This window comes from Marmota marmota, unplaced genomic scaffold (genome assembly GCF_001458135.2).
Source record: "Marmota marmota marmota unplaced genomic scaffold, marMar, whole genome shotgun sequence".
NCBI lineage: Eukaryota > Metazoa > Chordata > Mammalia > Rodentia > Sciuridae > Marmota > Marmota marmota.
Window position 1 is genome coordinate 35223558 of NW_026000005.1, and position 20561 is coordinate 35244118.

Here is a 20561-nt window from a genome sequence, read left to right on the forward strand (position 1 = left end):
GGGGGGGGGGGGGGGGGGGAGAGAAGGAGAGAGACTGGTTAACAGGGATTGTTCCTAGAGAAGGAATCGGCTGAGTGAAGGAGGCCGAGGCCAAGAAAGAGCTGGGCTCTCCACAAAGAGCTCAGGGGAGGGCTGAGGCCCACCCTGTGCAGGACCCCAGGAGGCCAGGGTGCAGTTTAGACACTGACGCAGGAGCCTGTCCCTCTCCCAGCGCCTGCGGCCAGGGCTCATGTGAGCCGAGTCTCGAGAAGCCATGTGCTGGCAGGTGAAAGGCAGCCCCAGCCCCCTTCCCCTCCCGTGGCTCAGTGTCCCTAGCCATGCTGGTCAGGAGTGACCTCCTGCGTGGGAGCCAGTGTCTGTGTGGGTCACAAATACATGCCGTTGCCCTCCTACCTGGCTGGACCAGTCTCCTGGTGGCTAAGGAGAGAAGGTTAAAGTTGACCCCAAGACCCAGCTCCGCCCTGAAACCAGCGTCTAGAAGTAGTTTTCTGGACTGAACTGGCTCCATCTTGCCACTCAGAGCCCAGGGCCCCCACTGTCTCCATCCCCCACCCCACAGGAAGGAGAGGAAGTGGGAGGTGGGACAGGAGGTGGGAGGCATGACCCCGAGCACCTGCTCGAGAGGACAGCCTGAGGAGGCCCACTTTCTACTACAGAGACAGGACGGTGCTGGAGCCCAGAGAGGAGGGAGCAGCCAGGTAGCCTGGCTCCGGTCCTTAACAGCAGGGTCAAAGGCTACCAGTATGAGGAGTTTGGACAAGGAGACCAGCAAGGCCTTGGACAGGCCAGAGAGACCCAGGGCCAAGGGGGAGAGGACTGGGGAGGGGCAGACAGCAATGGCTGCCACTGAGTCATGAGTTCTCAGGCGGAGGTTTGTGAGCCACAGAGGCAGACCAGGAGAACACCCTGAGTGCAGGGTGGCCTCTGACATCTCGAGAATGCTCAGAGCACACTAGGGACCGGGGAGCCAGGCTCCCAGCAGACAGCAGGCCGAGTCCAAGGAAACCGAGGCCAGGCCTCCAAATCCCAAAGTCCACAGGGGCCACATGGGCAGGAAGATGGCCAAGGGATGTGTCACCTTGACCCCTGCACAGAGGGCCCTGAGGCCTGACCTCAGAGTGGCACAGAGCCCGCTCCCTCTCCTGTCCAGAGCGTCCAGAACATCTACTCCAGGAGCCTCCATTGAGATCTCCAGCCCAGGCCTCAGGGTCCTGCCCCGCGGCCTCCCGCACCACGTCCACCCAGCCAGTCACTCACCGCCTGTGGGGTGCAACAAGATGTCCGCTGGGTTGTGGGGTTTCAGGCCCAGAGCAGATAGGGGTGTCTTGGCCAGACCTGGAGGGGAGCGCACTGTGCCAAAGGGAAAAAGGAGGACACCTGGAGTGAGTGGATGGGGCAGCCCCGCAGGACACGCCACAGACAGAGCGAGTGGCCCGGTGGCCAGGGCTGGGCCACCGGAGCCCAGCCCAAACCCCACACTGGGGCTCCACGGCCCTTCCAGTCCCCTGTGTTTCTTCACATTCCAGCAGTTTAAAGGACAAAGGGAAAGAGTCAGGAAATGACGTCCTTTGTCCTGGCCCTGTCCCCAACCTTGAGAGAATCATTTCTACCCCTCGGCCCTTGGCTTCTCACTGCGGCCCTTTCCATTGCTCTGCCCTGTGGTATATACATAGCTCTCTCTGCCTCTCTCTAGAATATTCTCTCTCCCTTTCATCATTCTCTTTCCCCAACATCCCTCCCCAATGCACACACACATTTACACACTCACACACAGACACACACACACACAGACACACACATACACACACACACACAAACACACAGCCTTTCAAACCCACGCACGTGATGGACTTAGAGGAAGACAAGTGAAAATAAGATTCAGCAGAAGGGGACCATGGGCTGAAAGGGGACCACGGGCTGGGCTTCAGGCCTGCCCTCCACCAGGTGTGTCCCTTACAATCCCAGCGAGGGACTATCTCTGTGTGGGGCTCCATACCCCCAGCCTCAGTGTCCTGGGAGAAGGAGAAGCCTGAGAATAATCCCTGGCCAAGAGCCCCAGCTTCCTGTGCACAGCCAGGCTCCGCCCAGCCGCCCATCTGGGTTACAAGTGTCACATAACACAAGGTCAGAAAGGGCTGTCAGGCTCTTTCCCATCAGCCAAGGACTCAGCTGAGCTGCTGGGCAGTGTCATGCCCAGTCACGAGATGTCTTGGTGACAGCTGCTGGGTCTCCTCACACACCTCCAAGAAGAGAAGAAATGAGCTCTGTGGCTCCTAGCAAGGAGACCTACAGAGGCCACAGCCCCTGAGGACACTCCCTCTCACCGGTGGCCTCAACGGACTAGCTGTGGCCCTCGGATGCCCAGGACCCAAACACAGCTCCACCACCCTCCCTGGGCCCGCTTGCTTTTCCCAAGACAGACAGGCTTCAAAGAAAGGAACAGCAACAGACAAGTACAGCCTCTCAGTGTCACCAACATGCTCAGCTTGGTCAGGCCGGCACAGGTGTGCACACATGCTGAGGGAGATGCGTGGCCCACTAACACCCCAGCCTCACTGTCCTTCGATGTCCAAGGGACAAATACAGCACAGGGAGAAACGTGGGCAAACACACCTCCAAGGTACCAGGTAGGTCCAGACCTCTCCATCCCCACAGCCCTCCTGCCCTACATGACATCCTGCTCATAGACGCTTCTCAAGCCTTCAGTAATGTCCGTCAACTGAGTGCACAGATTAAATGACATAATCGCCAAGAGCGAGCCTGACCTCCGAGACCCCGGCTCAGGGACAGGGAAGCAGCTCCAGCCCGCAAGTCTGCATATGCCACCCAGCAGGTGCATCAGGGTGCAGGGCCCCAGAGAGAGAAATCAGAGGGGGCCAGAGACTCGCGCGCCCCAGCGCCCCCATCCCAGGCAGCGCGGCCCTTCTGCTGAGGCAGCTGAGTGGGTGGCACTGAAGCCAGGCGCCCTCTGCTTCCTGAGAGAAAAATTCCTGGCATTTCCCCGCCTTCCATCCTCTCTCTCCAGCTCTGTGCATTATGAAAGCTCTGACTTATCCTTGTCCCCAGGGCACCCAGGGTTGGCCAGGGGGAGGGAGAGAAAAAGGTAAAACTCAATTCTAGTGCAGACCTGATGGCTTCCATCCCAAGCAAGGGGACACCCAGCCCTTGGCTGTTGGACCTGACAGCAAAAGGAGGCAGAGGGGAAGGTCAAAGGTCAGGACTGGGTAAGAGAAGCCATCGAGCCCACCGGGTTACAGGGTGTCTTGAGTAGGTGGCTCCAGTGTGGCAGCCAAGGGCCCCCAAGGCCACCAAGGCCACTTGCAATTGACTGATCTGAACTAAGTGGTGCTGTCAGTTCAAAACACACACCAGTATTCGGGGTGCAAAAGAAACACAAAATATCTCATTTTTTAAATTAACAAAGTACATCTCAATCATGTAGATTGAAGTTAAATAAAGCTTATTATTAAAATTAATGTCACCAGTATCTTTTTACATGTTTAAAAAAGATTGTAAAAGTATCTCAGTATTTTTAGACTGATTTACCTGTTGAAATGATAATAGTTTGGACTTAGAAAAATGTTATTAAAATTAATTTCAACAGGTCATGATTTTTGAAGTTACTAGAGAATTTTTAAAAAATATTTTTTAGTTGTAGATGGATACAATCTCTTTGTTTTATACAATACATAAAAATAAAGGTATTATTTTTATGTGGTGCCAAGAATTGAACCCAGTGCCTCATACATGCTAGGCAAGCGCTCTACCGCTGGGCCAAAATCCCAGCCTGACTACTAGAGAATTCTAATGGCGAGGGTGCTCGTATTCTGTGTCCACCCGAGGCCAGAGCCAGGGCTGCCAGGGCTGCTGATCTGTCACAGCTTTGGCCTCCTCAAGATGGCAGCCAGCACAGTTTTGCTGGCACACAGGCCGTGCACTATTGCCACGTTCCACCCCTGTGCAGGACAGCCAGCCCCAAGGGACGCAGAGCCAGCTGCAGCTCACCCTTCCTTAGCCACCTCCCCTCTAATGAGGGCAAATGCACAGCTTGGGCCTGGACCAGCCAACCCACCCTTGAGGATCCCCGGAATCTGCTTCCTCTGCTCTGCTGATCTGGGCCTCTCATGGGGACCCGGTGTCTCTTGACCTGACAGGATGTTGTCACTGCATTCCCCACAGCTACCTCCCCCAGGTCAAGGTATTTCCCCTATAAGAGGGATGGCTGCCGTGCTCCTAGCCTCTTTTACTCTTCTCTTTGGGGGCCCTTTGGGAATTTGCCTCCCCAGCCATATAGGCAGGCTACAGACTAAAGGCCTCTGATTGGAGGCCAAGGTCAGATGAGATGGGGGTTCTGCCAGCCTGAGTTCCAGACCTTTCTTTCCTTGGTTGGATCTACATAGATTGCTCGAGGCAGAAGAGGGTCTGGATGCAGAAAGAAATGGGGGTCAGAAAAAGAGGTCAAGGTGAAGTCACCAAGAGTCACATTCGGATGGAATATCTTTTGAGCATAGGATGCAAAAAAGTCTCAAACAACTAAGAAAACTCCATACTATGAGAAGCCCAGGGTCCCACGGGCCATCAATCCAGATCCCAATACCGGGGCTGCCTCATCCCAGAAGGGACAGTAGAGAAGATGGCGCAATGGAAATAAGGAAGTGGGGTGGGGGAGGCCCACTCTAGCCCCACCCGACTCACGGAAGTGAGAAGCAGGAGATTTCAGCTAAACGCACCTTTGCTGGCACACTTCCCCCACCCCACCCCCATACTTGGGGCACTTGCATAGGTCAAGATTAAGATAAGGTCAGGAGGGGACACGGGGAGGATAGGCTTAGCAGGGAGTTCTTACCCCCACCGGACGGCGGGCTGGTTGGAGAGGTCCCCTCCATCTCCTCGAAGGCCTCCTTGTAGCTGTGCAGGTGGGGCTGCAGGGAGACAAAGGGGAAGAAAAGGGGGAAGCCCTGAAAAGAGGAGGTCCCCCTTCAGATGACCTTGAGCATGAGGTCAAGGTCACAAATTCCCTCCCCAGCCTGACTCTCTGCCACTGCTCAGATAAGTGCAGAGGTCAAAGGGAGATCCTGGTCACTCACAGCCCCAACAACTCCTTGAACTAGAGAGAGCGGGGGAGTGGCCATTTGCAAGCTCAGTCAGAACTGGAAATATTTCTGAACACGGCTACATAGAAGGGGCTGGAGGCAGGGGCCTTGCATCCTGCCGGAAGGCAAGAGAAAAAAAGAGGCAAGGGCCTCTGGCATCCAGAATGCCTCTCTACTCTGGGTTTTATACAACAGCACCCACTGGTATCTCTCAATGTGGCCACGGACCATCAGAATTTTTCAGGGTGCATGTTTATGATGCGGATTCCTGGGTCCCATCCCAGAATGTCTATGCTGGAATCTCTGGAGGTGGATTTGGGAATCAACAGTTTTAACAAACTCCCCACTGAAGTTTGAGGTCCTCTGCCTCCAATTACTGAAATGTCTCAGAAATGCACTCTTCTGGGCATGAAAACTAACTCTTCCAAGAAAACCCTTATTTCTGAAAAAGGCTCAAGAATATTTTGTCAGTCTATACAACCTGGTTTGGACTTTCAAGATGGAGGTCATGTATGTCATCCCCAGGATCCTTATCACACTACAAAGGGACTCTCTTTAGGAATCAAGAAAGTAACAGGGCGTAAAAGCTATTGGAGGGAGAAAATGGGCTCCAGATTCTAAATGCCAAGAGAAATGGCCTTGGGTGAGGAAGCAAGGAGGCAAAAACTCTGCATTTCACTGATGGGTCACTGCCACAGTGCTACCCTCTGTGGCCCCAGGATGCAGCTCAAGGACTCACCTCTTTGGGGCGCCCTCCAGGATTGAGGGCGATGGTGAGAGCCAGCTCAGGGGAGACGCACTGGACAGGGGAGCGAACCCCAGGGCTACGGGGGGATGTGGCTTCAGGAGAATGGTTCTCATACTGTCCATCGCTGGCCGCCCGCCTCCGGAGTGGGGCTGGGGGCTCCGCAGGCTGCCTCTCCCGAGCCTGCACCCCTGGGAGGAATGGCAAGGCATGCAGGGCGATGAGTATATTGTTTGAGAAATACTCAACCCCTCCTAGTCGCCCCAGAGAAGGCAGCGCCCCTTAGCACAGGGCCAAGCTGGAGCAGGCCGGCCTCCCCTCTGCACCTCCCCCAGCCTTCCTGGGTCCAACTCTGTTCACACCCTGGGTTTTCTCTGCAGGGTGGGGGACCTGCTTGGACAGGGCCAGGAATCGCTACTCCACACAGGGTTGGGACCAAGAGCACAAAGGATTGATACAAGAAACAGATGTCAGCTCCGTCCAGCCCCTAGAGGCAGAGGGCCAGAGCTTCCAGACACAGGAGGGGAGGTGGAGGGAAGTAAGGGTCTCCAAGGCAACTGCATCAACCAACAGGCAACATCAAGCCCGTGGGGAGGAACTTTTGGAAGGGGATAAATTGCATCATCTTGCAAAATGGTGCTCCCAAGAAGAAACAAAGAAACGACTTATTCTCGCTGTGGAGTCCTCAGCCCAACTGGCCACTGGGATATTTCGAGCCTTCTCTGGGGTTCCCCAACCTCCGTTGGTGTACATCTGAGACTTCTTACCAACCTCCCTCCTACTGGCCCCTTAGCTAAGACCCTCTTCTCACTCCAAAGATGGCCACGGCTCCCAGCGGCCCCTCCCTGCAAAGGGCAGGCACAGAGGTCATGTCTCCATCTGCGTCTCAGCACTCCCAACCCCAGGCCCCCTCCACAGGCCGGGCACAGTGCTCACCTCTCCCTCCTTCCTTCCTTCCTTCCCACTCTCTTCCCACAGCTGGGCTGAGGCATGGAATCCATTGCCTCACTGAACTGGCTCCCGGAATCCTAGAAAATTCACTTCCCAGGTCCCAGGGGCCAAGACCCAGCCCAAAGGGTGGGCCCCAGACCTGATTATCTTCCGGGACAGTCTCAGCCCTGCCTTAACCCCCACTGGGACTAACCAAAGGTCCCAGGTCTCATGGGCCTGGTACCTGGGATGTACCTCTGAGAAGACCATCCCACAGCACAAGTGGGAGTACACACACACACACACCCCACACACACTGCTGGACCCTAGGAACAGGCCAGTACAGCCAAGCAGATCATCACCGCACAGGTTGAACCACCCTCCACCATCCACAGTGGTGTGCATGCAGGGCAGCCCCTGTTTTTTTGACTGCGGGCCAATGAGTCTGGGACAGATGCACCCCTGCTTTCACGCCACACGCAGTCACTAGACAGGGACCCAGGTGCTCCCGGGATGGTTGCTCCATAGGCCAGTCAGAGGGTCAGGGGACCACAGGTTAAATCCAGAAGGTGCAGGGGTGGAGGATACCTGGAGTCCCCACCTTGGGTCCTTACCCAGAGGCCCTGCCTGCCCGCTCAGCCAGGACAACCTCACTGCCACTCCCAAACGGCTCTGCTTACAGCTAATAAGCCGCCACCTCAGCATGTCCTTATTTTCAGAATAGAAAACCAGGAGTCATATAAGCCTCAGCCAGGGGCTGCTAGGGGCACCCACCCTGAGGGACGGAGGGCATGGCCCGGGAAGGCAGAGCCACACCAGCCTCAACCAGCAAGTCCAGACTCCCAGGCCTCGGAGGCTCTGTGCAGCCAGCAGCTCAGCCAGGCCTGCAGGAAGCCCTGGCCCCAGCCACGCTTCCCCTTCCCCTGCCAAGGCCCTGCCCCACTCGGGCCTCCTGGGCAGTGTGGACAGGGCTGCTGCTAGAGTCATTCGGCAAAAGCATTACAGAGAAGCAGAGGTTGCCATTGATTTTCTAATAATACTGTGACAAAGGAGGAAGGTTCCCGGCCTGGAACTGAGTTCAGCCCCAAGGTTGAAGAGACACATTAGGGCTGGTCTCCGTCCCGGGCTCACCTACCCGGCAGCCTCCTCTGGCCGGTTCCCTTGCCTTTTCAAGAGGTGGCCAGTTTCCCTGTCCCGTGATCTGATGAGGTTTGCCCTTGGGAAAATGGGTCTGTTGCCACTGGAGACACTGCCTGAGTAGCATCCATGCCCAGGGGCCACGGTCCACGGTGGCAGCAGGACAGGAGGCTGGACTGAACGTGGCCTTGCTGATGGTGGAGGAGCCAGACGCCAGCAATGCGGACAGCTGTGCCTTCTCAGCTCCCTTCGCCACCACCAGCTGGCACGCGGGAGAGCGTTCTGATCAGAGGCAGAAGGATGGACCGAATGACCTCCGAAGAGCCAGGGAGCTGCAGGGCACAGCCTCCCCCTTCAGAAGGAGAAGACCCTGCATTCCACTCCCACGGGGCCAGCCCCGCCCCCCAAAGAGTGCCCCCTGGCACCAGTGGCCACTCAGGGCCACTTGCATTCTTTGAACACAGTGTCCCACTGTTGTCCCCCTTGGCAAGCCCAGAGCTGCCCTGGAGTGCCTGGAGAACCTCGTTCCCTCTCTCTTGTCACTCTCCAAGGGAGGGGAGCCGGGCATGATGGAGGAAGAGAAGAGAGCCCCATTGTTCTGAGCCAAGCTGGGTCGTCTGGACACCAGTTGACAGCTCGTGTCAGAGGGAGAACAGCCCCCTGTCACGTCCCAGAGCCTGGCTAATAATAAAACAGGACTGCTCCAGGCCACCACCCTCCACCCAGGACTTCCTCAGTCCCCCAGCCCCACTCTCTCTCAGGGCCTCTGGTTCTGACATGCACACAGGCAGGGACCAGCACACACTCACACAGATACACATGCACACAAGTGTGCACGCACCACCAGCCAACCCGACAGGAAGGGCAACGGGACACCGGGATGGTGGGATCCTGGTGGGGCCCTCAGCACCCTTACAGTCAGCCCCACCCACCCCTGCAGAAGGCCATATGGCCAGAGGAAGCTGGTGAAGAAAGGAGCCAAGAAAGGCAGGGTTCTGGAAGGTTCTCCCAGCCAGGCCAGCAAGTCCAGCACTCTACTCCAAGAAGACTGAGAAGTGAGATGCACTGATACAAGAAGGTGGTCTTCAGGATCACAACACCCAGCCAAGGAGCCCTGTGTCACCCTTTAAGGTCTGCTCACACGCAGTGGCATGAGGTCCTCCCCTCGGCCCTGAGAGGATGGCAGGCACCTCTGCCCCAAAGCCTCCACATGGCCCCACAACTGAGGAGGAGCAGGCCAGGCAGCCCTGCCGCCCAGGGCACTCCATCATGCTGCCCAGGACAGTACTGTTGGGGGACAGCTCTCTCCTGAGGCTCCTCTAACATGAGATAGACCTGAGGCAACCCCGGCCTTCACCACGCACATACGTACACACACACACACACACACACACACGTACACACACACGTACACACACGCACACACACACGTACACACACGCACACCCTGCAATTCTGGGCGCTGAGGCCCCAACACTTTGGTAAAGGACTGCCTCTCCCACCCGAGTCACAGGGACAAACACCCTGGTGTCAGCTTCCCCCACCCCGTGGCCACTCCCACCCCCACAGACCCAGCTCTTCTCCCAATCTTCCAATTTCCAGAAGACTGCCTTCCTCAGCTCCAGGTCGGGAACGGGGTGTCCGACTGCATGCCTGGGGCTCCAGGAGCAAGGGGATCCAGGAGGAAGGCCACCTGCTAGGCCAGGGCACCAGAAAGCCACACGGCAGCGGCGCTCACACTAGCAGCCCTAGGGCAAGCCATGCCAGCTCCCCTCAGGACACACCACCCCCGGAACCTGCCCAGCCCAGGCCCAGCTGGACACTGCACTCCTCACCACAGGGCTGAGAAAAAGGCAGCAGGAAAGGAGGGGGACAGGGGGACCGGGTTTTAGAGCCATCTCCCGATTATCCATGGACTGGGAGGAGGGGGATCCAAGAGGCACCAGACAGCACCATTGGCCGTCACTGGTTCCCAGTGCCTCTCAGGCCATGGTGTGGGACAAGCCTGAGCACACTGTCCCCTCCCTGACACCAACCTGAGGCTCAGAACAGCTGGGAAAGACCAGCTGATTCACTCCCCAGGACTACGAGCCTGAGGATCTGCTGTCCAGGAAGCTGGAGTGGACATCAGGGGACGTCATCATCCTCAGATAAAGTACTATGGCCCTAAGGGAGGGGCCCTCACATCCGGGACATGCCAAACCACCGTGTGAAACACTGGAGGCTGGGCTGTCACCCTCCAGGTTTCAAATTGGGTAACTGAGCTCTGAACAGGTGAGCGACTTGCCCAAGGTCACGGGGGTGAGCGCAGGCAGGGCCAAGACCATAGCCCAGGCTTCTGACTCTGGGCCATGGGTCCTAGGATCAGATGGGGGTGGGGTCAGAAGTACTCTGTCTCCAGGGTGTGCGATGCTCCAGTGCCCGAGCAGCAGGCACTGGGTGACCACTCCTTGTCCTGCACCTGGTGGCCCCAAGCAAGGCACAGCCTACCTCCTGCTGAGACCACCCACCCCCAGCCCAGACTATCTGCCTGGGGGGGCAGGGTGCTGGACCCCTCGCTGCGCACCTCACCACGGAGGCCTTTACCTCCAGTGGGGACCCTGAGGGTTCATCTAGCCCCTTCACACCTGTTCCCAAGGCTGAAAGCATCAGGCCCCATCCATGCAGAAGCGGGGACCAGGCTCATGCAGAGAGGAGGGACAGAGGACTTGGAGAGGACGGGGAGGAAAGAGAGGGTAAGGAGCAGGCCAGAGAGAAAAATAGGGAGAGCAGAGAGCGCGAGGAAGAGCTGGAAAGAGGACAAGCACCCAGCAGAGGGGAGATGGGGACAGGAGGGAATGGGGCCGGGAGGAGAGAAGGCAGCTGGCCAGGTCTGGAGAGAGAGAGAGAGAGACCAGGAGCTAACTGTGGGCCAAGGGAGCGGGGATAGGGGACCCACCAGAGAGGGAGGCAGATCGCAGCCGCAGCCGGTGGAGAGGAGGGGGCCGGAAGTGGCCACCCTGCCCCATGTCCTGCAGCTTGGCATTGTACGCTGCCCACCCCAACCCCAGGGGAGCCGGCAAGGGTGGGAGGCAGGAGGGCGGGGAGACACCAGGCCAGGAAAGCACAGGGGACAGGTGGACACAGGCCACGCAGAGCATGCAGGGACAGAAACAAGACGAAACAAAACACAAACAGAGAGAAAATCAGATTAGCTGGTGTTCTGCCTGGGATGGGGCCACACACTGGAGGGGGCAGGGAGGGAGTGCGGCAAGAAGAGAGGGTGGATCTGGGGTCCTGCTTCCCCAGAGGACGGGTGGCCTACTGCTGGCTAGCAGGATACCACGTCCCTCTCACTCCTAACCCCAGAGTGGAGCAAGAAGCTGCCTGCCTGGGACCAGGTGACCTCGGTCCTCTGACCCCACGCCCCACTCACTCCTCAGCCAGCTTTGCCCATCCCAGGACCTTCCCTTCTCTCATGGTCACCTGCCTCTTCCTGAACCCAGGGTGACCCTACCAGTCTGAGCACAGGTCACACTCCCTAGCCTGCCAGCATCCCTCAGCCCTCTGCTGTCAGCCACACCCGCCCGTGTGGGCCGTCCTCTCCCCTGGGGAGCCCCTGGCTCTTTCTGCTCCACCCAAATCTACTTGTGCCACCAGAAAAGTCCCTAAAATGAACTTGCTTGCTGCAGTAGAAGGGCTGCTATTTCAGCCATGTCTCACCTTGCTGACCCCCATCCTTCTTCGCTCCACAGGGCCAAACGTTTTTTCAGGGAGTGGGGAGGGTACTGGGGATTGAACTCAGGGGCACTCAACCACTGGGCCACACCCCCAGCCCTATTTTATATTTTATTTAGAGACAGGGTCTCACTGCATTGCTCAGCGCCTCGCCATTGCTGAGGCTGGCTTTGAACCCACAATCCTCCTGTCTCAGCTTCCTGAGCCCCTGGGATAACAGGCGTGGGCCACACGTCCAGCAGGGGCCAGCCTGGATCCCGGGGATCTCTTCCCACCGCAAAGCTCCCCCTTGCTAGCTTTACCTGGCCCGCATCTGCCGACATCCCCCACATCTCCAAGCTCCAACCTGTCCCCCTGAAACTCCTGATTCTTACCACCTGACCATCTCAGATGCTTCATGAGCATCTCACACCCAAGGTGCCCCAGATCACACTCCGGTTCCCTCTGGCCAGCTCTTCTCAAATCTTACCCTTCTCAATATCAAGCAGCTCCAAGGTTAGAGTCGTCCTTGACTTTGCTTTTTCTCTCACATCCCACATCTAGTCTATCTGTACCTCTCGCTGGCTGTGCCTCCAAAACACATCTATGATCCAAGCCCAGCCTCACACCTCCACAGTTCCCATCCTGATCGAGAGCAGCAGCCTCCTAACGGGCCTCCCTCCTTCCATCCTGGCTATACTGATCCTTTTAGGACGTCAGATGACATCACTCTTTGGACCAAAGCCTTTTTAAGGCTTCTCACACCACGCAGAGCAAAACCAAAAGTTCTTAGGATCCCCTGCGAGACCAACCATATGCCAGGACCACTCCAGTACCTCTCTGACCTCCTGTTGGTCACTCTGCTCTAGCCACACCAGGCACACTCTGCCTCAGGGCCTTTGAACTTGCTGCCCCATGAGGCACATTCCCTTGTTGCCCCATGGAGCGTCCCCTGACCATGCATATAAAGTGCAACCACCCCCTGCCCTCTCCCCATCACTGTCACTTCACTATTTGATCTCTATGGCACTTGTCAGTCATCAGAAAAATTATGTATCTACTTGTTCATTTACTCAGTGTCCAACTCTGCTGGAAGGACCAAGGCTTAACCTGTTGTTTGCTACCATTTTCTCAGAGCCTAGACTAGCGAGTGGCACGGGTTCAAGCTCCTGCTGAATGAGGGATGGAATGGGCCTTGAACTCAGCCCTGGATTCATACAGAAAAGGAAAAAAAAAGGGGGGGTGCTTCTTAATCCAAGCTCTCCAAGTTTGACACCAAGTATTTCCATATATCTTTATCCATTCTTTATAATTTCATGAAGAAGTATCGCAGCTCCTGGCCCAGACTGGACTCCCAGGCCTGTCCTCTCGCACCGCCTCAGAGACGTGATTCTATCAATCTCTTCATTCTTCTCCTCTCTGTTCCTCTCCTTCCTCCCGTCCTCAGCCTCGCCTGCTCCGTCCTTCACCTGAGAGCATTCCCACGACCCCAAGCTCTCCAGAAAGCTCTGATGTCTTGCTGACCTCTTTGGCTGCCCTTCTCTCCCCTTTTATCATGAAACCACTCCAAAGAGTAGTTGGCACGCTGTCTTCACTCCATCCCCACTCACTCCTGTCTGGCTTCTGCCACCAGCACTCCACTAAAACTATGCCTTTGAAAATCACCAGGCCCCCTAATTGGCAAATCCAGAGGCTTAGTCTCTTGCTCCTCCTCCTCCTCCTGGTATCTCCAGTGAACACTGCTCACCTCCCCGCCCCTCCTCCTTGAAACCCTTTACTCTCCTGGCCTTGCGATGACACATTGTCCTGGCTCCTGTCACCACCCTGAGCATCGTTCTCAGACCCCCTTCCTAGCCTCCCTTTCTTTTCATGGCCACTCTAACCTAAGTTCTTTTCCTTCCATGATCGTGACATAGAGATCTCATTCATGCCCAGAGCTCTAACCTCCACCCTTGTGAGGAAAATCCCAAAGTCTGCAGTCTTCCCACTCGGTCAAGATCCAACTCCATCAGCCATGTGTGGAGGCTCCGCTGACCCCTCAGACCCTGCAGCTTCGTTAACCACGCTAGCCAGCTCACAGGGTGAGGCAACCACGGTGCTTTTCAGCCATCCTCGATCCCCCCGACTGTCAATCAATCTGTGATTGACTGGCCCTACTCCCACTGTGGCCGTGACACCATCTCTTCTTTTGGATGCCCATGGTCGGCATCCTAATCTGGTCCCCATTACCAAGGTGATCTAATAAGCTCCCAGCCTCTCCCAGGTCAAAATCTCTCCCATTTGCATTCTTCCTGCCCAGTCTCACCAGACGCACCTTCCTGAACTCCAGCTGTGTGGCACATTCCCCTGCCTAACCACAGGAATGATTTCCGCTGTTGGTAAGTGGTAAACTTCAAGCTCCTTAGGCTGGTATTTAAGACCATCCCGAGACAGACCTCTGGCTGCCTTTCCTGAGTCTCCCTCTAACAGTCTACGAGGCTCTCCACATACTCACTTTCTTCAGACATTTCCTGTGCCTTCCTGTCCTTGCCACGACCTTCCTATCTCTGTGTCCACTGAGTCCTCAATCACTTTCAAATCCTATCCATCTTGCAAGGTTGTTTAACACCATCCCCCACACAGCTGTCCCGGCCTTTCCAGCTGCTAGTGACCTCTTCTCTCCCACAGAGCTTTCTCCATACCTCTTTTATTATGAATGACCTCATCTTAAAGTTCTAGTTCTCCCCACCACCCCAGCACTAAACTTGAGACTCCTTAAAGATAAGATCCATATCTGATTTCCAGCATGCACTGAAATCTCTACCTCTCAGGCATCCAATATCAGCCCAATCACAGAATCAGGAACATAAGATACCTCCACTGTACTCCTCAACTCTCTTATTTCTTTTTCTTGTCTTATTGCACTGACGGGGAATCCAATACAATGTTAAATGATCGTAGTGATAATAGACATCCTTACTGTGTTCCCATGGCTATAACAGGAATGCTTCCAACATTTCACAAGGAAATGTGGCATGTGCTATAGATTTCTGCTGCCTTCTCATTTTCAAGTTAGGAAAATTGTCCCTACATTCTCTAAGATTTAATTGGAAATCAGACATGAACAGTAGTTGGATCAAAGTGGAATGAACCAAACAGAGTGCCGAGTTATAAAAGACAGCTAAGGTGGGGAGGAAGACCTAGGGGATAAAAACCAAGAGAAACCAGATCAAGTTCATGGCCATGAAGAAGTTCTCCCTCAGATCTGAGCTTCCTAGTTACTCATGTGACCACTTAAGTTCCAACTTCCCGCAGCAGAATGTTGAACGAGCAGGAAGAACTGATGCTGAAAGTCTATCCTCCCTGCCTCCCAGAAAGTCCTACACATTGATCTTACTTGAGTGCCCTTCGGTACCATGAAGGGCTACTAAGGAAATTCTGCACGCAGAGCCTGCTGACATAAGAAATTCTGTTCATGACAGGGTACAGACCAAAGAGGCGAATTCAGAGCCCTGGGTACCAGATACAACTACCCTCTCTATCCATCTCACCCCTTCTCCTGAGTCATTTGTGGTTGGTAGACAAGATGGTAATGGGCCTATTAGGTAAAGGGACCCTCTGCCAACAATGCCCTCCACCAACCCCATGGCTTCATGAAAGCCAAAACCTGAGAGGCTACAGGATATGGAAGTTGGCAGCCAAGACTGCAGAGGCTGGTTGAGGGGAGACCCACTATCAGATGGACCTCCCGCCAGGGCTTGAGCAGTATGGCTTCCTCTGGACCAAGCTCCAGGAGAGCTCTAAGGGAGGGTTCTGGGAGATAAAGAAATTCATTCTGTGTCCTCCCCAGAGAAGTCCCCTGGATCCTATTCATCATGAGACCAGAGCATCACTATTCTTCAGGCCACTTCAACACTGGGAGGGGAATGGCATTCCCAGGAAATTTGGGTGGCCCTGTTGTCCCTCTTGCCTCAACAAAACTTGGAGGAAATGGGTTGGTTTCGACAGACAAAGCAATCAGGAAGGTGCCCTTAAGTCACGGCCCAGATGTGGGAGGAAGCAGGAGTCAAGCCCCAAATGGATCACCCACGGAGCATCTCACCCGCGGAGGGTCAGGGATGCTCAATCCTGGGTTTGGTGCTTGGTTAAAGCAACGAAGGCCTCCTGCCCCAGCTCTCCAGGGTTTCTGCTCTGCCCTGAAGTACAGCAGCACCCAGGGCACCCAGGGCCTGGCCCAACCCAAGAGCCAGCTGGCCTCTGTGAGCTGCTTCCCCATGATGCCCAGGAGGGTGCCTCCCTTCCTCCCTGCAGCTGGCACAGTGACTCAGCTTCCCCTACATGTAGCGGAGGGCAGAGCCAGCTGCCCAGCCTGCCTTCCCCTCGAGCTTCACCCCTTGTCAGCTGAGGGCTGGGCACGAGGCCCACCCCACCCCAGTCTCGGGGCCACCCCTGTCCGGCTTTCGCCTCACAACAAAGTCAACTGTGAGGATTCCCCCCAGCCTGGCTGTCCCTGGGAACGGTCATAAGCTGCGGCAGGTGGGCTGTGTCCCTCCCGGTGAGGCCTAGACACTGGCTCTTTCTTGCCTTTTTCTCCCCAGTAGGTTCTCCTGGCTTCGCACTCTCTCTGCCCTCTGTAGGTGTCTTTCTGGATTTGCTCTGATAGGAAGAGGAGCTGGTCCTAGGCAAGGACTAACGGGAAGCTAACCGGGAAGGGGACCTCGGCCCCTCACAAAAACAAACCTGAAGGCCCTCACCAGGCTGAACACTCAGATAGAGCCCGAAGGCTTCATCATGGCCTCGAGAGGGTCTAAGAGGGAAACTGAGTCCACAGAGACCTCCCTCCGCCTTCTCCTACCCCAAGGACCTGAAGTCTGAGGACAACAAGCACGGCAGGCAGGCTCATAGTCTCCTCTCCACCTAGAAAGTCTGGACTCCTGAGTCACCACCTCCAGGAAGCTCTCCCTGGTTGCCCTAGGTGGGATGTTATGCTTCCCCGAGCTCTGGGGCTCGGTCTCACTTCTGTCCTAGCACACACTGTACTCTTTTGGAATTACCTGGCTATGCCTGTCCCCTGACAAGACTGCAGACTCTTTGAGGTGTAGATACAGGAAGGGTGGCTGGGCCCCAGCTCCTGAGAGCCTCCCCAGGCCACAGCAGCAGTGCACCTCCCCCAGCAAGGCCAACGGAGACCCGAGGGAAGGGCAGAGGGAGGAAGGAGGGAATGTCCACGTCTGACGGCCCCTGAGGCTCTTACCTGCTATTCGGTGGGCCACCAGCCCTTCCAGGTTCAGTGGCTCCTCCTCTGGGGTTCGGGAAGGCTCTGAGGCCACTTCCTTTGGTGGGAGCTGAGGCTGAGTGGTGAGGCCAGGGAGAGAGGCTGGGGGCTGCTGAGGCCCTCGGGGGCCATGGGCGGTTGGAAGGAAGGATGAGGAGGCTGGGCTCTTTGGACGGAAACCCTGGTTGGACGCAGCTGGACCCGACTGATAATCGTAAGGTGAGTAAGACCTGCCGGGAGGGGCCAGCTCGGGGGTTCCCAGGGAGTGCCCACCGGGGATGGAGCCAGATCTGGACTGGGTCAGTGGATGAGACTGGCGGGAAGAGCCCGAGAGGGGTTGGGAGGAGAGTGGGGGAGCCCCTGGCCAGGCACCAGGGACACTCTGGGACTTGTGCAGGGGGGCGGCGGCCGAGACTGGCTCAAGGTCCAGCATGAGCATGTTGAGCGCTTCGATGGACTGCTCAATCTCCTGGTGAGAGGCCGCCCTGGGGAATTCTGGGAGAGCAGAGGCTGGGGGCTCTGCCAGCGGCTGGGGGCTGGGCCTGCCGGTCGCAAGGCTCTCCAACTGGGCTCTTTCCTGCTGGCGAGGAGGTTGGCGAGGCTGCGGCGGTGGTGGCTGCTGCTGCTGCTGCTGCTGCTGCCATGAATTCAGCCCCCTCTGCACGGCCTCCCGGCTGCTGCCCCCACGGGCTGGAGCTGGGGGCAGCTGGGGCTCGGCATCGGGGAAGGACTGAGAGCGGAACATGCCGCTGGGGTCATGGCCGTAGTGGGAGGTGGTCACTGCCTGAGGCCAGACCGGGTGGGGCCCCTCCCGCTGGTAGCCAGCTAAGCCCTCCTGTGCCGAGTAGGAGGGTCGCATGGGGGCCACGTGGCCAGCATGGGCAGGCACTGCCCGGCTGGCGTTCTCATAGGGGTAGCCCCCGCCATTGACCAGAGGTTCCGCAGGGTGGGCCTTGTCCAGGCCGTTGGTTAGTGGGGGCAGGGCTTCTGGGTAGCCCCCCTCGCTGGTGTTGGTGATCCCGTCCAGAGAGGACAGCGTGCCCATGCTGCCCACGCTGTGCCCATCCTGGTTGGGCAGCTCATCATCCAGGATGTCTGTCTCCCGCTCAGAGGCCAACCCCCCGCCGTTGACATGGACCTGGGCTGGGACAACGTGACGGCCCGAGGGAGACACAGCTGGGCCGGCGGCCAGGCGGGACCTGAGGTGCGGTGCGCGGTACATGGCGCCCTGCTTCTCTCGCTCTAGGCCAAAGCCGCTGAGCAGGCGATCCAGCTCCCGCTTCTCCTCGGGACTCAGGGCAGCGGGGGCACCGGAGGCCCCGGGGACAGGCTCATCGGTCTTGTCGGTCTTGGTGGAGGCTGTGGAGTTGCCCGAGTCACTGCTCACGGAAAGCGTGTGCTCCACGTGGTTGGGGGTGGCCAACAGGACAGGACGCGCGGCGTTGACGGCCCCGGTGCTGCCGTTCAGGGAGTCCTTCTTCTTCACCTTGGCGTACAGACTCCCGTCCAGTGGCCCCTGGGTATGTCCCACCACCTCTGCAAAGACAGAGCAAGGAGACGGCAGATGTCACCGGCAGGCAGCTGTTCCCACAAGGAAAACAGTTAGAGCCCCATCTGGATCCCGGAGTCTCCTCTTGCCACTCTGAGGAGGCACAAAGGAAAGGGACAAAGGTCCCTACCACACAGGGCCAGGCAGCAGAGCCTAGGACTGGGCAAGGAGTCCTGAGGGCAAACGCCCACCCAGGCCCGTCTCTGGCTTTTCACCAACTTCCTGGACACAGAGGCTCGAGTTACTCTCTGGGCCTCAGTGTCCTCGTCTGTACAATAGGACAATAATAGAATCAGGCTGGACCCTATGAACTGCCACTATTCATTGAACGCAGCAGGCTACACGTTGAAACGAGCCGACACAAGTCGAGCTGAGCCGTGTCGGGTCCGTGGCCAGAGAGCTGTGTCCATCCTGAGGACCATCCATTCCTGAACAGTGACGTGCACAGCACAACCATCCCCGGCCACTAGCACATCTTGGGGAGTTCCTTGAATTCCTGCTCTGGGTTAGGGGCTGACGCCAGGAGAGGTGGGCTGCGCCTTGAGTGCACCGGAGGGGTCAGCCCACCTCTGAGGACAGCCTTGGCCCCGGGAAGTGGGGGAAGAGCCTGCGAGGGCAGTAAGGGCGCAGCACGGGGAGCATGCCCACGGCGGGCGGGGCTGGGGAGGGGAGGCTGAAAGCAGCCCTGGGACTTTCTAAGACAAACTCGCCCTCCGGCCTCCGCTGCCAAGTTTGGCTCAATACAAAGAATTTTCTAGAGCCTTTCAGACATACAACGCCATTCATTCTCCCCAGTGCCACATTTTCTGAAGTCTCTCCCATTTCCTTCCCCAGCACTGTCCCCTGCACATGGACCCTGCCCACCACGACAAGCTCGACCACACCATTCAGCCTGCAGGAAAAGGGGCACCAGCCAAGGGCAGGGTGGCAGCAGGCCCACCCACCAGAGGGCCAGCCAGGACCCCTGAGGAGCTGAGCCAAGAGGCAGCTGACGTAGCCAGCAGTCCTGTGCCAGAGGGGACCGGCACTCCCTCCGCAGAGGGCGCCACGTGGGGTGCTTGGGCAGGGGCTCAGGGACCAGGGTGGCAGGGGAGACACCTTAGGGATGGATGGGGAACCCAAAGCAGAGGTCTTCGCTGGGGAGAGCTCTCCTTTTGTTTGCAGGCAGCTCTAGGGACCCCCAGAAGCAACACTTTCTCTAAAAGGAAAAAGTGAGCTGTGGGTGGCTCTGGGCCAGGGGGCTGACTCAGGAGCAAGAACCTCCCCCACCCAGAGGAGCTCAGTGATTTCACACCCTGTACAGTCAGCAGCCCCTGCTCCAGACCCGAGGTACACACCCCACGCCCTCACGCAGAGCCCCGCCTTCCGCTGCAATCCAGCCCCCCCCCCAGGTAAAACACCCCCTCCCAAGACTGCACCCACCCCAGCCCACACCCAGCAGCCACACTGAACCCGACTCAAGACCCTGAGGCGCACACCAACCAGAAGTCACCAAATCAAAAACACAGGGGCCTGTGCCGGCGAGGTGACCCCCACACCAAGAACCACAGCCAGCACAGCGTGGTGAACAGCAGCTGCCACAGCGTGTGCTCCCCAAGTGCTAACCCTGGTGCTCGGCACTGCACACACCACGGTCTCTAGCCCTGGGGGCAGGCGGTACGTAGCTGATCCAAAACGACAGATCTGTAGACACAGCACCTGGGGCCGGGGGGCTGCGCCTGACAATCAGAGCTAATTTACTTAAAAGACCATGAAATTTGTGTTAGGCTACATCCACCCCCCCATACACACACACACACACACACACAGTAGAATAAACACATAAAAGGCAGGAATACCCCAAAATAAATATTTAAATCTAAAGCCACAAACATTTCAGAAAATACAAACGTTCTTGCCTTGCCCAAGGATCAGCCCTCGGGCCAGAAGTGACAGTCTCTAAAAATAAACCCTTGTACAGAAGCCCACGGCCAAAAACAAGTGATTAGACAACCACAGAACAGGAACATGCTGATCGACACACACACACCACAGCAGCCCAGTGACATCATCAAGAGCCCGCACAAAGATTGCAAGCCAGGAGGCACCCATGGACCCCACACCCGCTGGGGGCTAGATGCGCTGCGGTCCCTGTGCGCTGCAGAACCAGCTCTACCC

At 57.1% G+C, this 20561-nt stretch overlaps 1 protein-coding gene across 12 annotated transcripts in view; it reads right to left on the reverse strand.

Annotated features, from left to right (window-relative positions):
* Positions 1-20561, reverse strand: part of Tns1 (tensin 1) — a 170999-nt gene that overhangs the window by 23168 nt on the left and 127270 nt on the right. For 11 of the 12 annotated variants that reach the window (XM_048808529.1, XM_048808527.1, XM_048808537.1 and 8 more), the window contains 5 exons: positions 16835-18391; positions 5833-6029; positions 4847-4922; positions 1258-1350; positions 394-417 (listed from right to left, as the gene is read on the reverse strand). In XM_048808529.1, the coding sequence (XP_048664486.1) occupies positions 394-417; positions 1258-1350; positions 4847-4922; positions 5833-6029; positions 16835-18391 (1947 nt within the window). The remainder of the gene's footprint in view (positions 1-393; positions 418-1257; positions 1351-4846; positions 4923-5832; positions 6030-16834; positions 18392-20561) is intronic. The other variant, XM_048808528.1, reaches the window with a different exon arrangement.